This window comes from Oryctolagus cuniculus, chromosome 3 (assembly GCF_051225735.1).
Source record: "Oryctolagus cuniculus isolate XC-2025 breed Fujian yellow rabbit chromosome 3, ASM5122573v1, whole genome shotgun sequence".
Lineage (NCBI taxonomy): Eukaryota > Metazoa > Chordata > Mammalia > Lagomorpha > Leporidae > Oryctolagus > Oryctolagus cuniculus.
This window is the reverse complement of record NC_142869.1, coordinates 76638576-76653503: the sequence shown is the minus strand read 5'-3', so window position 1 is coordinate 76653503 and position 14928 is coordinate 76638576. Positions and strand designations below refer to the sequence as shown.

Sequence of the window (14928 nt, the reverse complement as noted above, 5' to 3'; positions counted from 1 at the left end):
CCTTCAATGGGAACCACAGGCAGGACTCTAAATTCAACAAAGTTGGAACGGCGCTGTGGCACAGCGGATTAAGCCACAGTCTGCAGTGCCAGCATCCAATATGGGTGCTGGTTTGAGCCCTGGCTGCACCACTTCTGATCCAGCTCCCTGCTAATGTACCTAGGAAAGCAGTGGAGGATGCCTCAAGTCCTTGGGTCCTTGCTCCCATATGGGAGACCTGGAAAAAGTTCCTGGCTTCAGACAGGCTCTGCTCTGGCCATTGCGGTCATCTAGAGAGTGAACCAGCAGATGCGAGATCTCTCTGTCTCTCTCCCCCCACCTCTGCAACTCTGCCTTTCAAATAAATCATAAAAAAAAGGAAATTCAGGAAATCTATTGCAGGCTAATTATTTAAGTTGATAATTTTGTATGGCCTGTGAATGAGGATATAAAACCCAAAAGGCCCTTGGCAGAAAAAAGCTTCCCCACCCCTGCAAAAATACAGTGTAATAGTTATATCCATAACACTTGAATTTTATCAGGTGTTATAATAATCTAAAGATGGTTTGAAGCACACAGGAGAATTTACACAGGTTATATACAAACACTATGCCATTTTATACATTGGAGCTGAGCATTTGTAGATTTTTTATCTGCTGGGTGTCTTGAACCAACCCTGTACGGACCTTCACTGAAGACTGTACCTAGTACTTTGTTAAAAGTTTTGAAAACATTGCTTCTTTAATCCACTGTTCTTAACTGAGAGAGTTTTGTCTCCCAGAGGACATTTGACAATGTGTAGGGACAATCTTTGTTGTCACAATTGGGAACCAGGTCAGGAGAATGTGGCTCTGGTATTTATGGGTAGAAGCCAGTGATGGTGCTAAACGCAGTACAATGCAAAAGACAGTCCCCAGTAACAAAGAATTATTTGGCCCAAGATGTTAATAATGCCTAAACTGAGAAACCACACTTCAATCAAAATGGCAAATGTCAAACCCTGATGCTGCAGGTGCAACATTTCTTTAAAATTCTCCAGAAAGTATTTTAGTGTCAACTGAAGGGGTCTGTGACAAGGACAAATCCTATAGTGCTAAGCTACCCGGGCCCAGATTATGTCTAGGTTTCATGCTCCACAAATGTTTTCAGGATGGCTGACTCTTTGTTGGTACCAAGGAATATACCAGATGAGCTTGGAACTCCTAGTTATACCAGAAAGCAAGCCATCGAAGTCTCCTGGAGTCATGTTAGAAGGACTCAGGGCCCAGACCAAGATGGTTTCTATTAATAAAAAGCAAGGCACTCTGGACATAAGAAGAGTAATTAAAATTCAAACACATCATTTAAGTTTAATTCTTTGTAATTTTATCTCAGCATTCACAATGATACTAAAAAAACTAATACATCCTCATTATTTACCTTTCTGTTAAGCTAGAGAACCAGTCTATTATTTTCAAAAGTAATGGAGGCAGCAAAGTCAGCGAACTCAAGAGGCTTCCATAGCCTTGGCAACTCATGACTAGAGCCTAGGGAGATTTCTGACACCATAAACAAGAGTGTCAAATTGTTAAGTCAACAACAGGAGTCACTGTGCACTTACTCCTTATGTGGGATCTCTGTCCTTAATGTGTTGTCCAATGTGAATTAATGCTATAACTAGTACTCAAACAGTATTTACACTTTATGTTCTGTATGGGTGCAAACTGATGAAATCTTTACTTAATATATACTAAATTGATCTTCTGTATATAAAGATAATTGAAAATGAATCTTGATGTGAATGGAATGGGAGAGGGAGCGGGAGATGGGAGAGGTGCGGGTGGGAGGGAAGTTATGGGGGGGAAAGCCAATGTAATCCATAAACTGTACTTTGGAAAATTATAATTATTAAATAAAGTTTTTAAAAAAAGTAATGGAGGCAAAGAACCACAATTTTATTAAACCTTTTCTAATTCAATTCTATCTAGTCATACAGTTGACCTGGAAAGTTTGCTTTCTTGGAAATATCTCAGCTAATAAGAACAAGAATGTTTCATCAGACTACCATCATTTTCTGGCTCTTAATGAACAAGATGGCCATGATCATCAATAGCTAACATCAGAAAAATAATTCTCCATTATGCACATTATGCATCCACAAAAGGAATACACAATACCACATATCATAAAGCATTCTTGCAAAATAGCCTACCAAAACCTGATCAGATCTCTATATTAATTAATTTACAGGAAATAAAAAGGGCAAAGAAACATGTTAACTGACACCACAGGATGCAATCAGCAAAATTATGAATGTGGGAACAAGACAAATTATTTGGTTTCTTCAAATAAAAAAAAGTAAATTTCATAAATATTTCTTTTACACGGGGCTGACACTGTGGCGTAGTGGGTAAAGCCACTGCCTGCAGTGCCGGCATCCCATATCAGCACTGCTTTGAGACCCGGCTGCTGCACTTCTAATCCACCTCTCTGCTATGGCCTGGGAAATCAGTTGAAGATGTCCCAAGTCCTTGGGCCCCTGCACCTGTGTGGGAGACCTGGAAGAAGCTCCTGGCTCCTGGCTTCCGATCAGCACAGCTCCAGGCACTGCAGCCAATTCAGGATTGAGTCAGCCGATAGAAGACCTCTCTCTCTACCTCTCGTTCTTTCTCAGTGTAACTCTGACTTCAAATAAATAAATAAATCTTTTAAAAAATATTTCTTCTACAATGAAACATGGATTTTATGGTAAATTAAAATATACTTTCAAGGACACTGGAAACAAAGCACTGTGTATCAACATTTGATAGCTAAAGTATAACTTAGGAATGATGTATATTCTTACTGTATTGCTCTCATTTAAAAAAGTGTTTACAAAATTAAATAAATTATGACCAAGCAGGGGGCTACTTCAGGAAAGCAAACATGGTTAATACCAATAAGTATATCAATGGAAAATGTCAAAACAACATATTGAGGGAAAACTATTTCATAAATATTGAAATCTGATGATTCAAATATTAAATAAGCAGTACATTTCAGCACAGCGAGTTTGACAATGCTAACAACTAATACTGATGAACACATAGAACTTTGAAAATATTTTTGCTTTTTACATGCTTAACTTATTTCATAAGAACAAGCTAACCAGATAGTTTGAATAACATGCATGACGACACAGCCATTAAACACTAGAACTGAGACTCGTATTCACTTTAAGTTGAATTGTAATAGCTGTGATTTTTAAAACGCCACTGTTTCAAGATAGAAACTCGTACTAATTGAATAGATACATATAATTAAATTTATGTTGTAGATTGCAAATTAATATGGTTGGCCATATATAAACATAAGCAGAATATTGCACATGGCTATTTCTGGTAAAGCAATTTCCAGGGACCTCGTCACCCTCTGATGTAGGAAGGGAGATAGCTAACACGAAGGAGTTGAGGTTTGTCAGCACCTGCCATGCATCCCGTGCGCCACCCAAACCCCATTTTCATCACACACCTGATGTCATGACAATTCACATTTATTGAATAGACTTCCTGGGAAAGCAGAAGATGGCTCAAGTCCTTGGGCCCTTTCACCTACATAGGATACCTGGATGAAGCTCCTGGCTTCAGCCTGGTCCATCCCAGGCCACAGTGGCCACTTGGAGAGTGAATCAAAGGATAGAAGATCTCTCTCTAACTCTAACTTTCAAATAAAATAAAGATGGGGGGGCAGTACTCAAGCCCTACCCCAAACTCTGTTCTCTCTGAATAGTTAATTAAGTCATAGCCCAAACACCACCCTCTATGCCCCCAAACAGGAGAGGACAGTTCCTGTTTATTGCTGGCCTCTTTCTTAAGGTTGCCCACACTTTCTCCTGTGTGTGTACTTGCCCATCACCTGTAAATAAATCTTGCCTTTTTGCTGATCTCTATCTATGTCTCTCTCTTGAATTCTACCCTACACAGAGGCAAGAAGTGAGATCAAGCCTAGCCAGGAGCTATCACCCCACAACACCCACTTTAGTTCACTTCTGAGTCTTTATTTACAGCTCCATGTAGGAAACATTGCAATTCAGGGTTAAATACTAAGACAGGCCGGCGCCGCGGCTCAATAGGCTAATCCTCCGCCTTGCGGCGCAGGCACACCGGGTTCTAGTCCGGTCGGGGCGCCAGATTCTGTCCCGGTTGCCCCTCTTCCAGGCCAGCTCTCTGCTATTGCCCGGGAGTACAGTGGACCTGGCTCCTGCCTTCGGATCAGCGTGGTGCTCTGGCCGCAGTGCGCCAGCCGTGGCGGCCATTGGAGGGTGAACCAACGGCAAAGGAAGACCTTTCTGTCTCTCTCTCTCTCTCTCACTGTCCACTCTGCCTGTCAAAAAATAAAAATAAATAAATAAATACTAAGACAGCATTTGGAATGACCTTGTGGATTCTGACACTGTGAAAGACTCTTCCTCAATTTTATTATTCCGTTCTCTTATAGTTCATAATATAACAACCTCAATAAGTCACATACTTTGCATGATTGGAAGCAATATCAGAAATCAGTGCATTCAACATCTTCCAAATGAAAGGATTGTAGAACATGCTTAGGATTAGAAACGCATAAGGTGGCAAAGTCAGGACCAAAAACAAGTACAAGTAACAGAAGACTGTTTTTGGAAAGAACCAGAGACTACTTTTTCTCATTTCTTTATATTACAATTATTATTAATTATAGAAGTGAAAGGTGAAATCTAGTCAGATTATAGAAGTGAAAGGTGAAATCTAGTCAGATAAAGTTATTTCCACCAACAGCTTGCCAAATTAGCTTGACAGTTAATGCAGTGTAAGAACTAAAATGCCTCTCTTTTGATTTGTAGCCAGGATCCACATTAAGATCATAAAAATTTTCAACTCCTTTCATTTGGCTAGTCTTTATGACAACCACTACTAATAAAGAATCATACTACTATTTATGCAGGCTTAATTCTTGGAATGGAGAGTATCAGTGCACTTCAAAAAATTGGTAAAGACAGGATCCCAATAATGCATAATTATACAGTTTATTAAATGTTTTTAAAGTAGGACAATAATTATTATAGTAATCAAATGTCAACTTATCCTTTTTAAATAGAGAACAAAGATTTCTAGACTTGATTATTATTGGATATTTTTGAAGCTTTTCTGTAGGAAAGCAATACATGCCCATTATAAAATTTTATAATAGGAGCCGGTGCTGTGGTGCAGTAGGTTAATCCTCCGCCTGTGGCGCCGGCATCCCATATGGCAGCCGTTTCAAGTCCTGGCTGCTCCTCTTCCAATCCAGCTCTCTGCTATGGCCTGGGAAAGCAGTAGAAGATGGCCCAAGTGCTTGGGCCCCTGAGGAAGCTCCTGGTTCCTGTCTCTGGATCGGCCATTTGGGGAGTGAATCAGCGGATGGAAGGCCTTTCTCTCTGTCTCTCCTTCTCACTGTCTGTAACTCTACCTCTCAAATAAATAAATAAAATCTTTTAAAAAATTATAATAAAGAAATATGGAAAATTACCTATAGCCCTACCATTGAAAGGTAACCATTATTAAAGCGTTTATATATAAGCTCATGGAAAAACCGGAATTAAAACAAAATGCTCATTTTCCATGAACGTTTTGAGGTCCTCTTGTTATTTCCTCCCAGAATATTATATGAAACTTTTTTCCCACATTAAACACATTTTTATGATTTAAACGGTAATCTTAGTACAAGAATTTTCCACATTATCACAGAATGTTTGTAAGTTAATGGCTGCAAAGTTTTACTGTGATGAACATGAGATTATTCTACATAATTGTTCAATGAAAATACAATATCCTCCCCCACAGTACCACCAAACTACTAGAATTTCTACCCAATAAAAATTCCAACAAAGTCACTTTTTCTTGCATGAGAGTAAGAAATAAGCTTTATCACAATCTTCGTATCATATGATTTTCAAATGTTTACTGAAATAAAATTGTTTTAATTAAATTCAGAAATAAATTATTTTTAAGGAAATGAAAACCAGATATTCTCTAAACTAAATTTTTTTACAGAACATATATATTAGTAATGTTAAAACCAGGTAAAACTAGAAGCCTATCTTTATGATTTATCCAATTTCATGTTATAATTTGTTTCTACTAATTCACGTCTTACCTTGTAAAGATGACTTAGTGAAGGCAGTAACAGAAGCAGCTACAGAAGGAGGGGGTAAAAGAGGGTAAATTGACTGTAAAGACTCAGTTTGCTCAAGTATAAAACATTACTGAGCTATATATAGTCTACGCTTTACAAAATGTACAACATCTGAATAATGTTTGAAGTGATATATGCACAGAGTACATAAGTTAATTGTCTCCTTCACTAAATTTTTATTTCTTCTAGCAAAACAGATTAATGTTGAATAAATACACTTGGATTTGCTTATGAGATATACAAACCAACATTATCCAATATCACCAAAATTTGTTACATTATTTCTGTAGATTAACACTGCAAGCTCTTTTGAAATTTTGGGAATTAGTTTGATTGGTTTCATAAGCCAGTTTACTTTGGGTGCTGACCTTAGAAAGAAATATGTCAAGAAACTTTCAAAGTTGAATAATTAAGACTCAGACAAAACCACAATGAGTAGGCAATAACTGACCCTTGAACAGAACAATGAATTCACATGTAAATTTTTATTTTCTATTTAAATCTCAAAATCACAAAGAAGTTAAATGTGCCCAAAAAATTCATGGGTAGACAGAAAAACATAAAATGCAGAAGAAAGCTAAAAAGACAAGTATTCCTTATAATTTAAATAACTGAATGTAACCTGATTTGTACTTATTTGTTTTCTTATACCCAATGATATGTATTTACTTCTCTCAATAGGATTCTTTACCTCACCATGATGAACTTGAGAATACCTATGTATAAGAACAAGGCACCCACATATACATCCTATTAAATGAATAAAATGGATTTCACTTACCTCTGCTGACATCCATGGCGTATAATTCTCTTAGTCCCAGGTCATTGAGAGATTTTGTTAAGTCAAGGGGCTCCTGAGATTGATAATCTTTCAACAACAGTGTGTGTGATGGATCAAACTCACATTTGCTACATATTATAGGGGCAAGTTCTTCAAGTGATGTATGTGGATTAACTCTCACTATTGTCTTCTGTGTTTTCTTAAAATTGATCACTACTCTCACAGTTTTCTAGGGAAAAAAAAAAGAGCCATACTTACACCATAATTTACTAATTCAAACAAATTTTCTACAACAACTTCTCAATGAGATAATGTTCAATTACATATTCATAAAATAAATAGTACTTTCCTACTTTGTGGTGAAATTCATCTTGATTAATGTTATTTCATAAATCCAGAGCAAATTCTTAGAAACAAATATTAGTTTATTGATTAAATAATCCAGATTAAATTCACAACACTGGGATAGTAAAATATTAAGTAGGTCTAAATCCAAAAGGAACAACAACAAAAAAACACCTCATACTTAGTATTACTGATGATTTTACTTTGTTCTTCGAAATATTTACTTTAAAATTACTAAGTAGATATAATACAGAATTATATATGTTTTATCTTGAATGTTTTGTCAGTTACTGCAATAAAGAAAGGGAAATTTTGGTTAAACTATTGTGTTTCTCTCAATTGAAGACATGGTGAGATCATCCATGTAAATAGATATGAATGGTGACTGTGTGTGGCACATAGTAAATGATGAATAAATGAATATCAGCTATTGTCATTAGCCTTTATTGATGTTGTTCTCATGACTTTTGGGATAATTTAAACATATCAATAAAGAATATTAAAATATTCTTCATTTAAGTATATACTAACTCAAAATTATTGCTGATTGTAATTATCTCATCATTTTGATGTGACTGATTAAATCCTGAATATAAATGAAACTCAGCGCCATGTAGCCATGCTAAATGAAATCTACAGTTTATAGATCCTCAAAGACATTTTCTTGTAGAAAGAGAATAATCTATAAACTGTAGATTTCCATAGCAAAATAAAAGTATTTCCATGTAGATAAACAGCAGGAATATCTAAGATATACCTATACAGAAAGCAGCCCAAAAGGCTAATATTTAATATTCAATATATTACAAAAAGTCATTGCATTTTAATATTTTAAAACCATGTTAATGTTTTCTTTTTTAACTTTTATTTAATAAATATAAATTTCCAAAGTACAACTTTTTGATTATAGTGGCTTTTTCCCCTCATAACCACCCTCCCACCCACAACGCTCCCATCTCTCATCCTTCTCCCATCCCATTCTTCATCAAGATCCATTTTCAATTATCTTTATATACAGAAGATCAACTTAATATATACTAAGTATATATACTAAGATTGCAACAGTTTGCACCCACACAGAAACACAGTATAAAGTACTGATTGAGTACTAGTTATACCATTAATTCACATAGTAACACATTAAGGACAGAGATCCTTGATGGGGAGTAAGTGCATAGTGACTCCTGTTGTTGACTTAACAATTGACACTCTTGTTTATGGCATCAGTAATCACCCTAGGCTCTTGTCATGAGTTGCCAAGGCTATGGAAGCCTCTTGAGTTCGCCAACTCCGATCTTATTTCGACAAGGTCATAGTCAAAGTGGAAATTCTCTCCTCCCTTCAGAGAAAGGTACTTCCTTCTTTGATGGCCTGTTCTTTCTGCCAGGATCTCATTCACAGAGATCTTTCATTTAGGCTTTTTTTTTTTTTTTTTTTTTTTTGCCAGAGTGTCTTGGCTTTCCATGCCTGAAATACTCTCATGGGCTCTTTAGCCAGATCCAAATGCCTTAAGGGCTCATTCTGAAGCCAGAGCCTGTCAATATTTTCTAAAAAAGTCTCAATACAATGATGAAAAATGTTAGAATGTGCATTGAGGCTGGCGCCGCGGCTCAATAGGCTAATCCTCTGTCTGAGGTGCCAGCACCCCAGATTCTAGTCTCGGTTGGGGTGCCAGATTCTGTCCCGGTTGCTCCTCTTCCAGTCCAGCTCTCTGCTGTGGCCTGGGAGTGCAGTGGAGGATGGCCCAGGTCCTTGGGCCCTGTACCCGCATGGAAGACCAGGAGGAAGCACCTGGATCCTGGCTTTGGCGCAGCACGTCAGCCACAACGCGCTGGTGTAGTGGCCACTTGGTGGGTGAACCAATGGAAAATAAGAAGACATTTCTCTCTGTCTCTCTCTTGCTCACTGTCTAACTCTGCCTGTCCAAAAAAAAAAAAAAAAAAAAGAATGTGCATTGAAATCACATCAATTACACATACATTTCATATACAAATTTTTATGTGTTTTAATAAGTGAAAAATGGTTGGTATTCATCATGTAAGCATATTCCTTGAAATCTAAGTACTTCTACAATTTGGCTTAAAATTCATACTTTAAAAAACTGAATCAATGTGTACCACGAATTAATAATAATGTTGACATTAAATTGCAAGTACTGCTTATCAAGTATAGAGAAGCCAGAAACTATAAAGAACCACTTTTGTAGATTTTCATTAAAGATTCTAAAACTTTCCTGTAAATATAAAAAAAAATTGATGAGTAGCTTAAAATAGAGATCATTCACAATTGTTAGATTCTGGTAGCCATGATGATCATTTTAAAGCATCTCAAGTCTGGAGTACTGAGGCCAACGCTGTGGCACAAGGGTTAAAGTCTAGGGTCTGCAGCACCAGCATCCCATATGAGTCCAGGCTGCCCCATTTCTAATCCATCTCCCTGCTAATGTCCCTGGTAAAGCAGCGGCGGATAGCCCAAATCCTTGGGCCCCTACACCCACATGGGAGACCCAGAAGAAACTCCTAGCGCTTGGCTTTGGATCAGCTCAGCTCCAGTCATTGAAGCCATTTGGGGAAGAAACAGTGGATGGAAGACCTTTCTCTTTCTCTCTGTAACTCAGTCTTTCAAATAAATAAAATAAATCTTTAGCCAACTGAATTCTCAACAAAGCATCCTAAGAAAACGTATTAGCTTTTTTCACACAAATTTTCCCATGAAGTCAATTTTTATTTCATTTATAATTAACTACAGATAACTGATAACTGAAAAATCAACCTAATATTTCAGCCATAAGAAACCAAAACGTATCATTTCTTACCTCCGGTATTATAGGTGTAGGTTTTTTCTTATCCAACACTTTTGGCTTTAAAATCACCTTTTCCACCTCCAACATTCCTATTGGTGTGTTTGGCTTAAATTTAATGGGATTCTTTTCAGCTGACAGCAGATCAATTGTGTAACTTGATGGATTTAAGTGATACTGTGCACAGAGGAATATCAACAAGTCCATCATAGGTTTACTGTAAAATATCATAAAGATTCACAAATCAATTTCATTAGATGTTAAAGTTAGTGCTTTGAGGATTCTTCTTAGGGTGCTCACTTAGTTCATCAGGTATTCCTTCAAAATATTATTGGTAATCCAGGCAGTGTTTCGCTTATGCATTGTTAATACTCAAAAATTCTCATAAAAATGAAGCATTTGGAAAGGCGATGATAAATTTTGGCTTTAGAAAGCAGACAGCAAGTATCTACATGAGGAAGCTCACAACATTCTAAAAAGTGAGGAATAGGTTTCTTAAATCCTTCAAAAAATATTTAATCTTGCCTAGCACTGGAGACACAATGCAGGTATTATGACATACCTGTTCTCATAGATCTAATTCTCTCCTAGATGTACTAGGCCAGTATAAGCAAACAATAGCCTGTAGGTCAAAGAGGGCCCACAGGCTGATTTTGTAAATAAGGGTTTACTGAAACAGCCATGTCCATTTGTTTATATATTTCAGGCAGCTTTTGTGTTACAATGGCAGACTGGAATGGATGTGACCGAGACAGTATGGCTCACACAGCCTAGTATTTTACTATCCAGCCTTTGGCAGAAAAAGTTCATAAGACAATAAAAAAGTAACCACATAAATTTACGGTCCCCAAAATTTCAAACAGTGATCGTTAAATACTAACACAGCTGTGACTTATTTCTATAGGAACTTGTATATCCAACTTGAGATTCAGGGCTATTTCCCAATTTTTGCCTCACTTTCCAACAAACTCCAAATTCTTGATATAGATTTAGGTTTTTATTCACACCATTAACAGAACAATGTAGTCTCTGAGTCTTTCTTCGTTGTCCACCTGAGAAAAAGTACAACACTAAAAATCCTTTCATATCATATACTTTCCTCAAACATAAGCAATCCTGTTAGTTCATACTTAACAATAAGGCATTAAACTAGTGTTATTTTCATGGAAGGAGGTGTAGGTTTTCCTTAGGATAATGAGCTGGTCAGACCCCTCCCCATGCCACCACCAGCAGGAAACCCAAGTATCAGTGAAAAATGACTCCAATTTCTTGAGAAGGGATATGAGTCTGGCTACTGGCTTTCAGGAACTTGACAGAAAGATTAGGCTAGGTGTCTCACACATGCCATTTTAAACTGACTACATGTATTGTTCCATGGCGCTTCACCTGCATTTTCCTAAGTAAGCGCAGCTGCCAAGTCTGTAGCTTTTCTTACTCAGTTTCTCCAGAGGAGGAGTCTCTCTTTTTTTTTTTTTTTTTTTTTGACAGGCAGAGTTAGATAGTGAAAGAGAGAGAGAGAGAGAAAGGTCTTCCTTTTCCGTTGGTTCACCCCCCAAATGACCGCTATGGCCGGTGTGCTGCACCAATCTGAAGCCACGAGCCAGGTGCTTCCTCCTGGTCTCCCATGCGGGTACAAGGCCCAGGCACCTGGGTCATCCTCCACTGCCTTCCCAGGCCACAGCAGAGAGCCAGACTGGAAGAGGAGCAACCGGGGCTAGAACCTGGGGTGCCGGCGCCGCAGGCGGAGGATTAGCCTAGTGAGCCGTGGCACCGGCCCAGACGTGGAGTCTCTTGCAGGGATAGGAGGAGTTAGTTGTCTGACACTCTGTGGTCTTAAGGTCAAACACATTATATACATTTTCAGACCAGTCCTCTACTTCACTCTCGTTTTCTGTAGTTGTTACCCATTCCAATCTCAATGGGGTCAAGAGTCATCTTTCCTAGTGCTACCTCACTTCCTCACTTCCCATTTCCTTCCTCACATACAAGTAGCTTCACATTTTACATCTACCAAGAAATCAATCAATTAAGAACTCTAAGTTCTTCAATAAAAAATTTTCTCTGGAATATTTTTCATTCTTCAACATACATACCCCTGTGTATTTGTTAGAGTCTTGCACAACATTTAGGAGTCTTACATCCTTTTTCTGAGCAATAACTATGGCCACACATAACTTTGTTGACAACTGTCCAAATTTTCATGTTGCATGGTAACTTAAATTTCATCCAGAGGAAGACTAGCACAAAGCCTAATGGAAGTATATTCTGAGAGCAATATATAGTCTATGGGAACACTCTGATAGTATATGTTCCAATTTCAGACTTGGAAATGATATTTTATTTGATAGTAAATAAAGTTAAGAAGGATTAGGTAATGTCTAGGTAAAAACAATATAATTACAAATGCAGTTAAGTTGCAAGAGGTGAGGACGTTCATTGCCAATAAAATGGATGGATAGCTGTTGGCTATTGTCTATGAATATGTGGTGATATGTACAGATTATACTTTCTCTATATGTCAATTAATTGTTATAACACAAAATTTCAAAAATCTCCTACTTGTTCAATGTAAAGTTCTTCAGAATCTCTGCCAAAAATACACAGTAAGTTAATAAAGCAAAATATTAATTTTGGTTTTTGTTTTATCTCCATTTTATGTCACATTTTAACCCCTGAAAGTACAAATATGTATATATACATATTTGTAGAAAGAAAAGTTCCATGATTAAACAGTTTGAGTGATTTACACTTTATATCACCTTTGGATATGCCTTAGTTGTATTTCTATGTGTGACAGATTAATTTTCTAATTTAATAAAAGGTAGATAACAGGTGAGAATATTAAAATGGCCTGTGTCCTCAATTTTCTTATAATCTTTACACATTATGACAGGCTTCACGGCAGAAAGGTTACAAGCTAACCAGGACCATATCATGATATTTGAACTCAACGTTGTCTAAATATTTTCTAAGGAAAATGCCTTTTTGAAAGACAAATGAAAACCATGGAACTTTGATTTTAATCTCTCAATCTATAATTCCAGGTTCAGCTAAGGTCCTTTTACTTTTTACTTGTTGAACTCTTTATTTAGTAGAGCACTGTCTGAATATAATGTAAATTAAAAATCTGTTATCACAAAAACTGAGAGGGAATATCATTATATTCTTAGAATTGGATCTATGAACTACATTGACTCCGTTCCCTTTTTATTAAGATCACATGAACATGAAAAACAAAAAAACAAAAAAATCCCAGAAATCAAATTCACCATGAAAATATTTCTATTCCCAGACAGATGAATGCAACAGACCATAAAGTTCTACAACTGAAACATATGGGAACTAAAAACTGCATATGATAGTAATTCAGATTTCTGGGGGAAAAAGACTGCATTTTCAACAAATAGTATTGGGGAAATTGACTAGCCAGCTGAAGAAAAAAATAACAGTTGCATATTTACCTGTTTCCTTACACCAAAATAAGCCCCAGGTATAGCAAATAAATAAACACAAGTATATAAACCTGGTTAGGAGCTCCTGGAGAGGCAAGAGATGATGGCCCAAATAACAGCCCCTGCCACTCATGTGAGAAATTTAGATGGAGTTGAAGGCTCTTGGCTTTGGCCTGGTCCAGGCCAGGTTTTTGCAGCCATTTGAGGCGTGAACCAATGGCTGGAAGTGCTTGCTTGTTCACTCTCTTTCCCTCTCTCTACCTTTCAAATAAATGAATCTTTTTAAGAATGCTAATGAGAGGGAAGAAAAACAAAACAAAACAATTATCTTACGTAGTTTATATCCTAGAGCAATGAGTCCAACAGAATTATTTTGCAATGACATAAATGTTTTAAACTCATATCTGTGCTGTCCAGTCTCTGTGGCTATTAAGTTAGAGGACTAACAAAATGAATTTTTTACTTTCGATGAACATTAAATCCAATTTCAGAAAGCCATGGAGTGAATGGCTGCTGTGCTGCCCTGAACAGTTCTAGCACCCTGGGCCTCCAAGTGTGATCCACGGAGCAGCAGCAGCATCAGAAACTGTTGGAGAATTTGTTAGAAACAAATTCTAAAGCCCCAGGCCACAAACTCTGGGGGTGACACACAGCATTCCAGCCCATGTTGGAGTTTGCAAAACACTGTTCTGGAGAGGACAGAAGAAACAAACAAGTAAAATATATAGAATACCAGAGAGTGAAAAATGTTATGATAAAAATTAAGGAAAGAGGTTAAGCAAAGAGGTCAATGTTCTAACTGAAAAATGTTCTAACTGAAAAATGACGTTAGGATAGAGAACCGAGAAGAATGGAGTATCTAGGAAAACTGCAGTTGTCAACTTGGCCAGAACTGCAGACTCAAGGCAAAAGAATGCTGTACGTGTTTCAGAAGCAGTCTGCTAGGCTGGAAACAGCAGGTATGAAATGAGAGTGATAATCCTGCAGCGCTTAAAGGTCTGTTTGGTGAAGACGAGCTTTTACTGAGATATCAAGCCACTGAAGAGTTCTGAGAACTGATGTGGATGTGCCTTTTTCTCTCTTTTTTTTTTTTTTTTTTTTTTTGACAGGCAGAGCTTAGGGGGAGAGAGAGGGAGAGAGGGACAGAGGGAGAGAGGGAGAGAGAGAGAGAGGGAGAGAGGGAGAGAGAGAAAGGTCTTCCTTCTGTTGGTTCACCCCGGAAAGTGGCTGCTATGGCCTGCGCACTGTGCTGATCCAAAGCCAGGAGCCAGGTGCTTCCTCCTGGTCTCCCATGCGGGTGCAGGGCCCAAGGACTTGGGCCATCCTCCACTGCCTTCCCAGGCCACAGCAGAGAGCTGGACTGGAAGAGGAGCAACCGGGACAGAATCCAGTGCCCCAACTGGGAC

At 37.6% G+C, this 14928-nt stretch overlaps 1 protein-coding gene across 24 annotated transcripts in view; it reads right to left on the bottom strand.

Moving 5' to 3' along the window:
- COBLL1 (cordon-bleu WH2 repeat protein like 1) overlaps positions 1–14928 on the bottom strand; it is a 187852-nt gene that overhangs the window by 50187 nt on the left and 122737 nt on the right. For 13 of the 24 annotated variants that reach the window (XM_089329091.1, XM_051848576.3, XM_070070744.2 and 10 more), the window contains 3 exons: positions 10086–10287; positions 6926–7154; positions 6106–6144 (listed from right to left, as the gene is read on the bottom strand). In XM_089329091.1, coding sequence (XP_089185217.1) covers positions 6106–6144; positions 6926–7154; positions 10086–10287 — 470 coding nt within the window. The remainder of the gene's footprint in view (positions 1–6105; positions 6145–6925; positions 7155–10085; positions 10288–14928) is intronic. The other 11 variants (XM_070070746.2, XM_070070748.2, XM_070070751.2 and 8 more) reach the window with 1 other exon arrangement.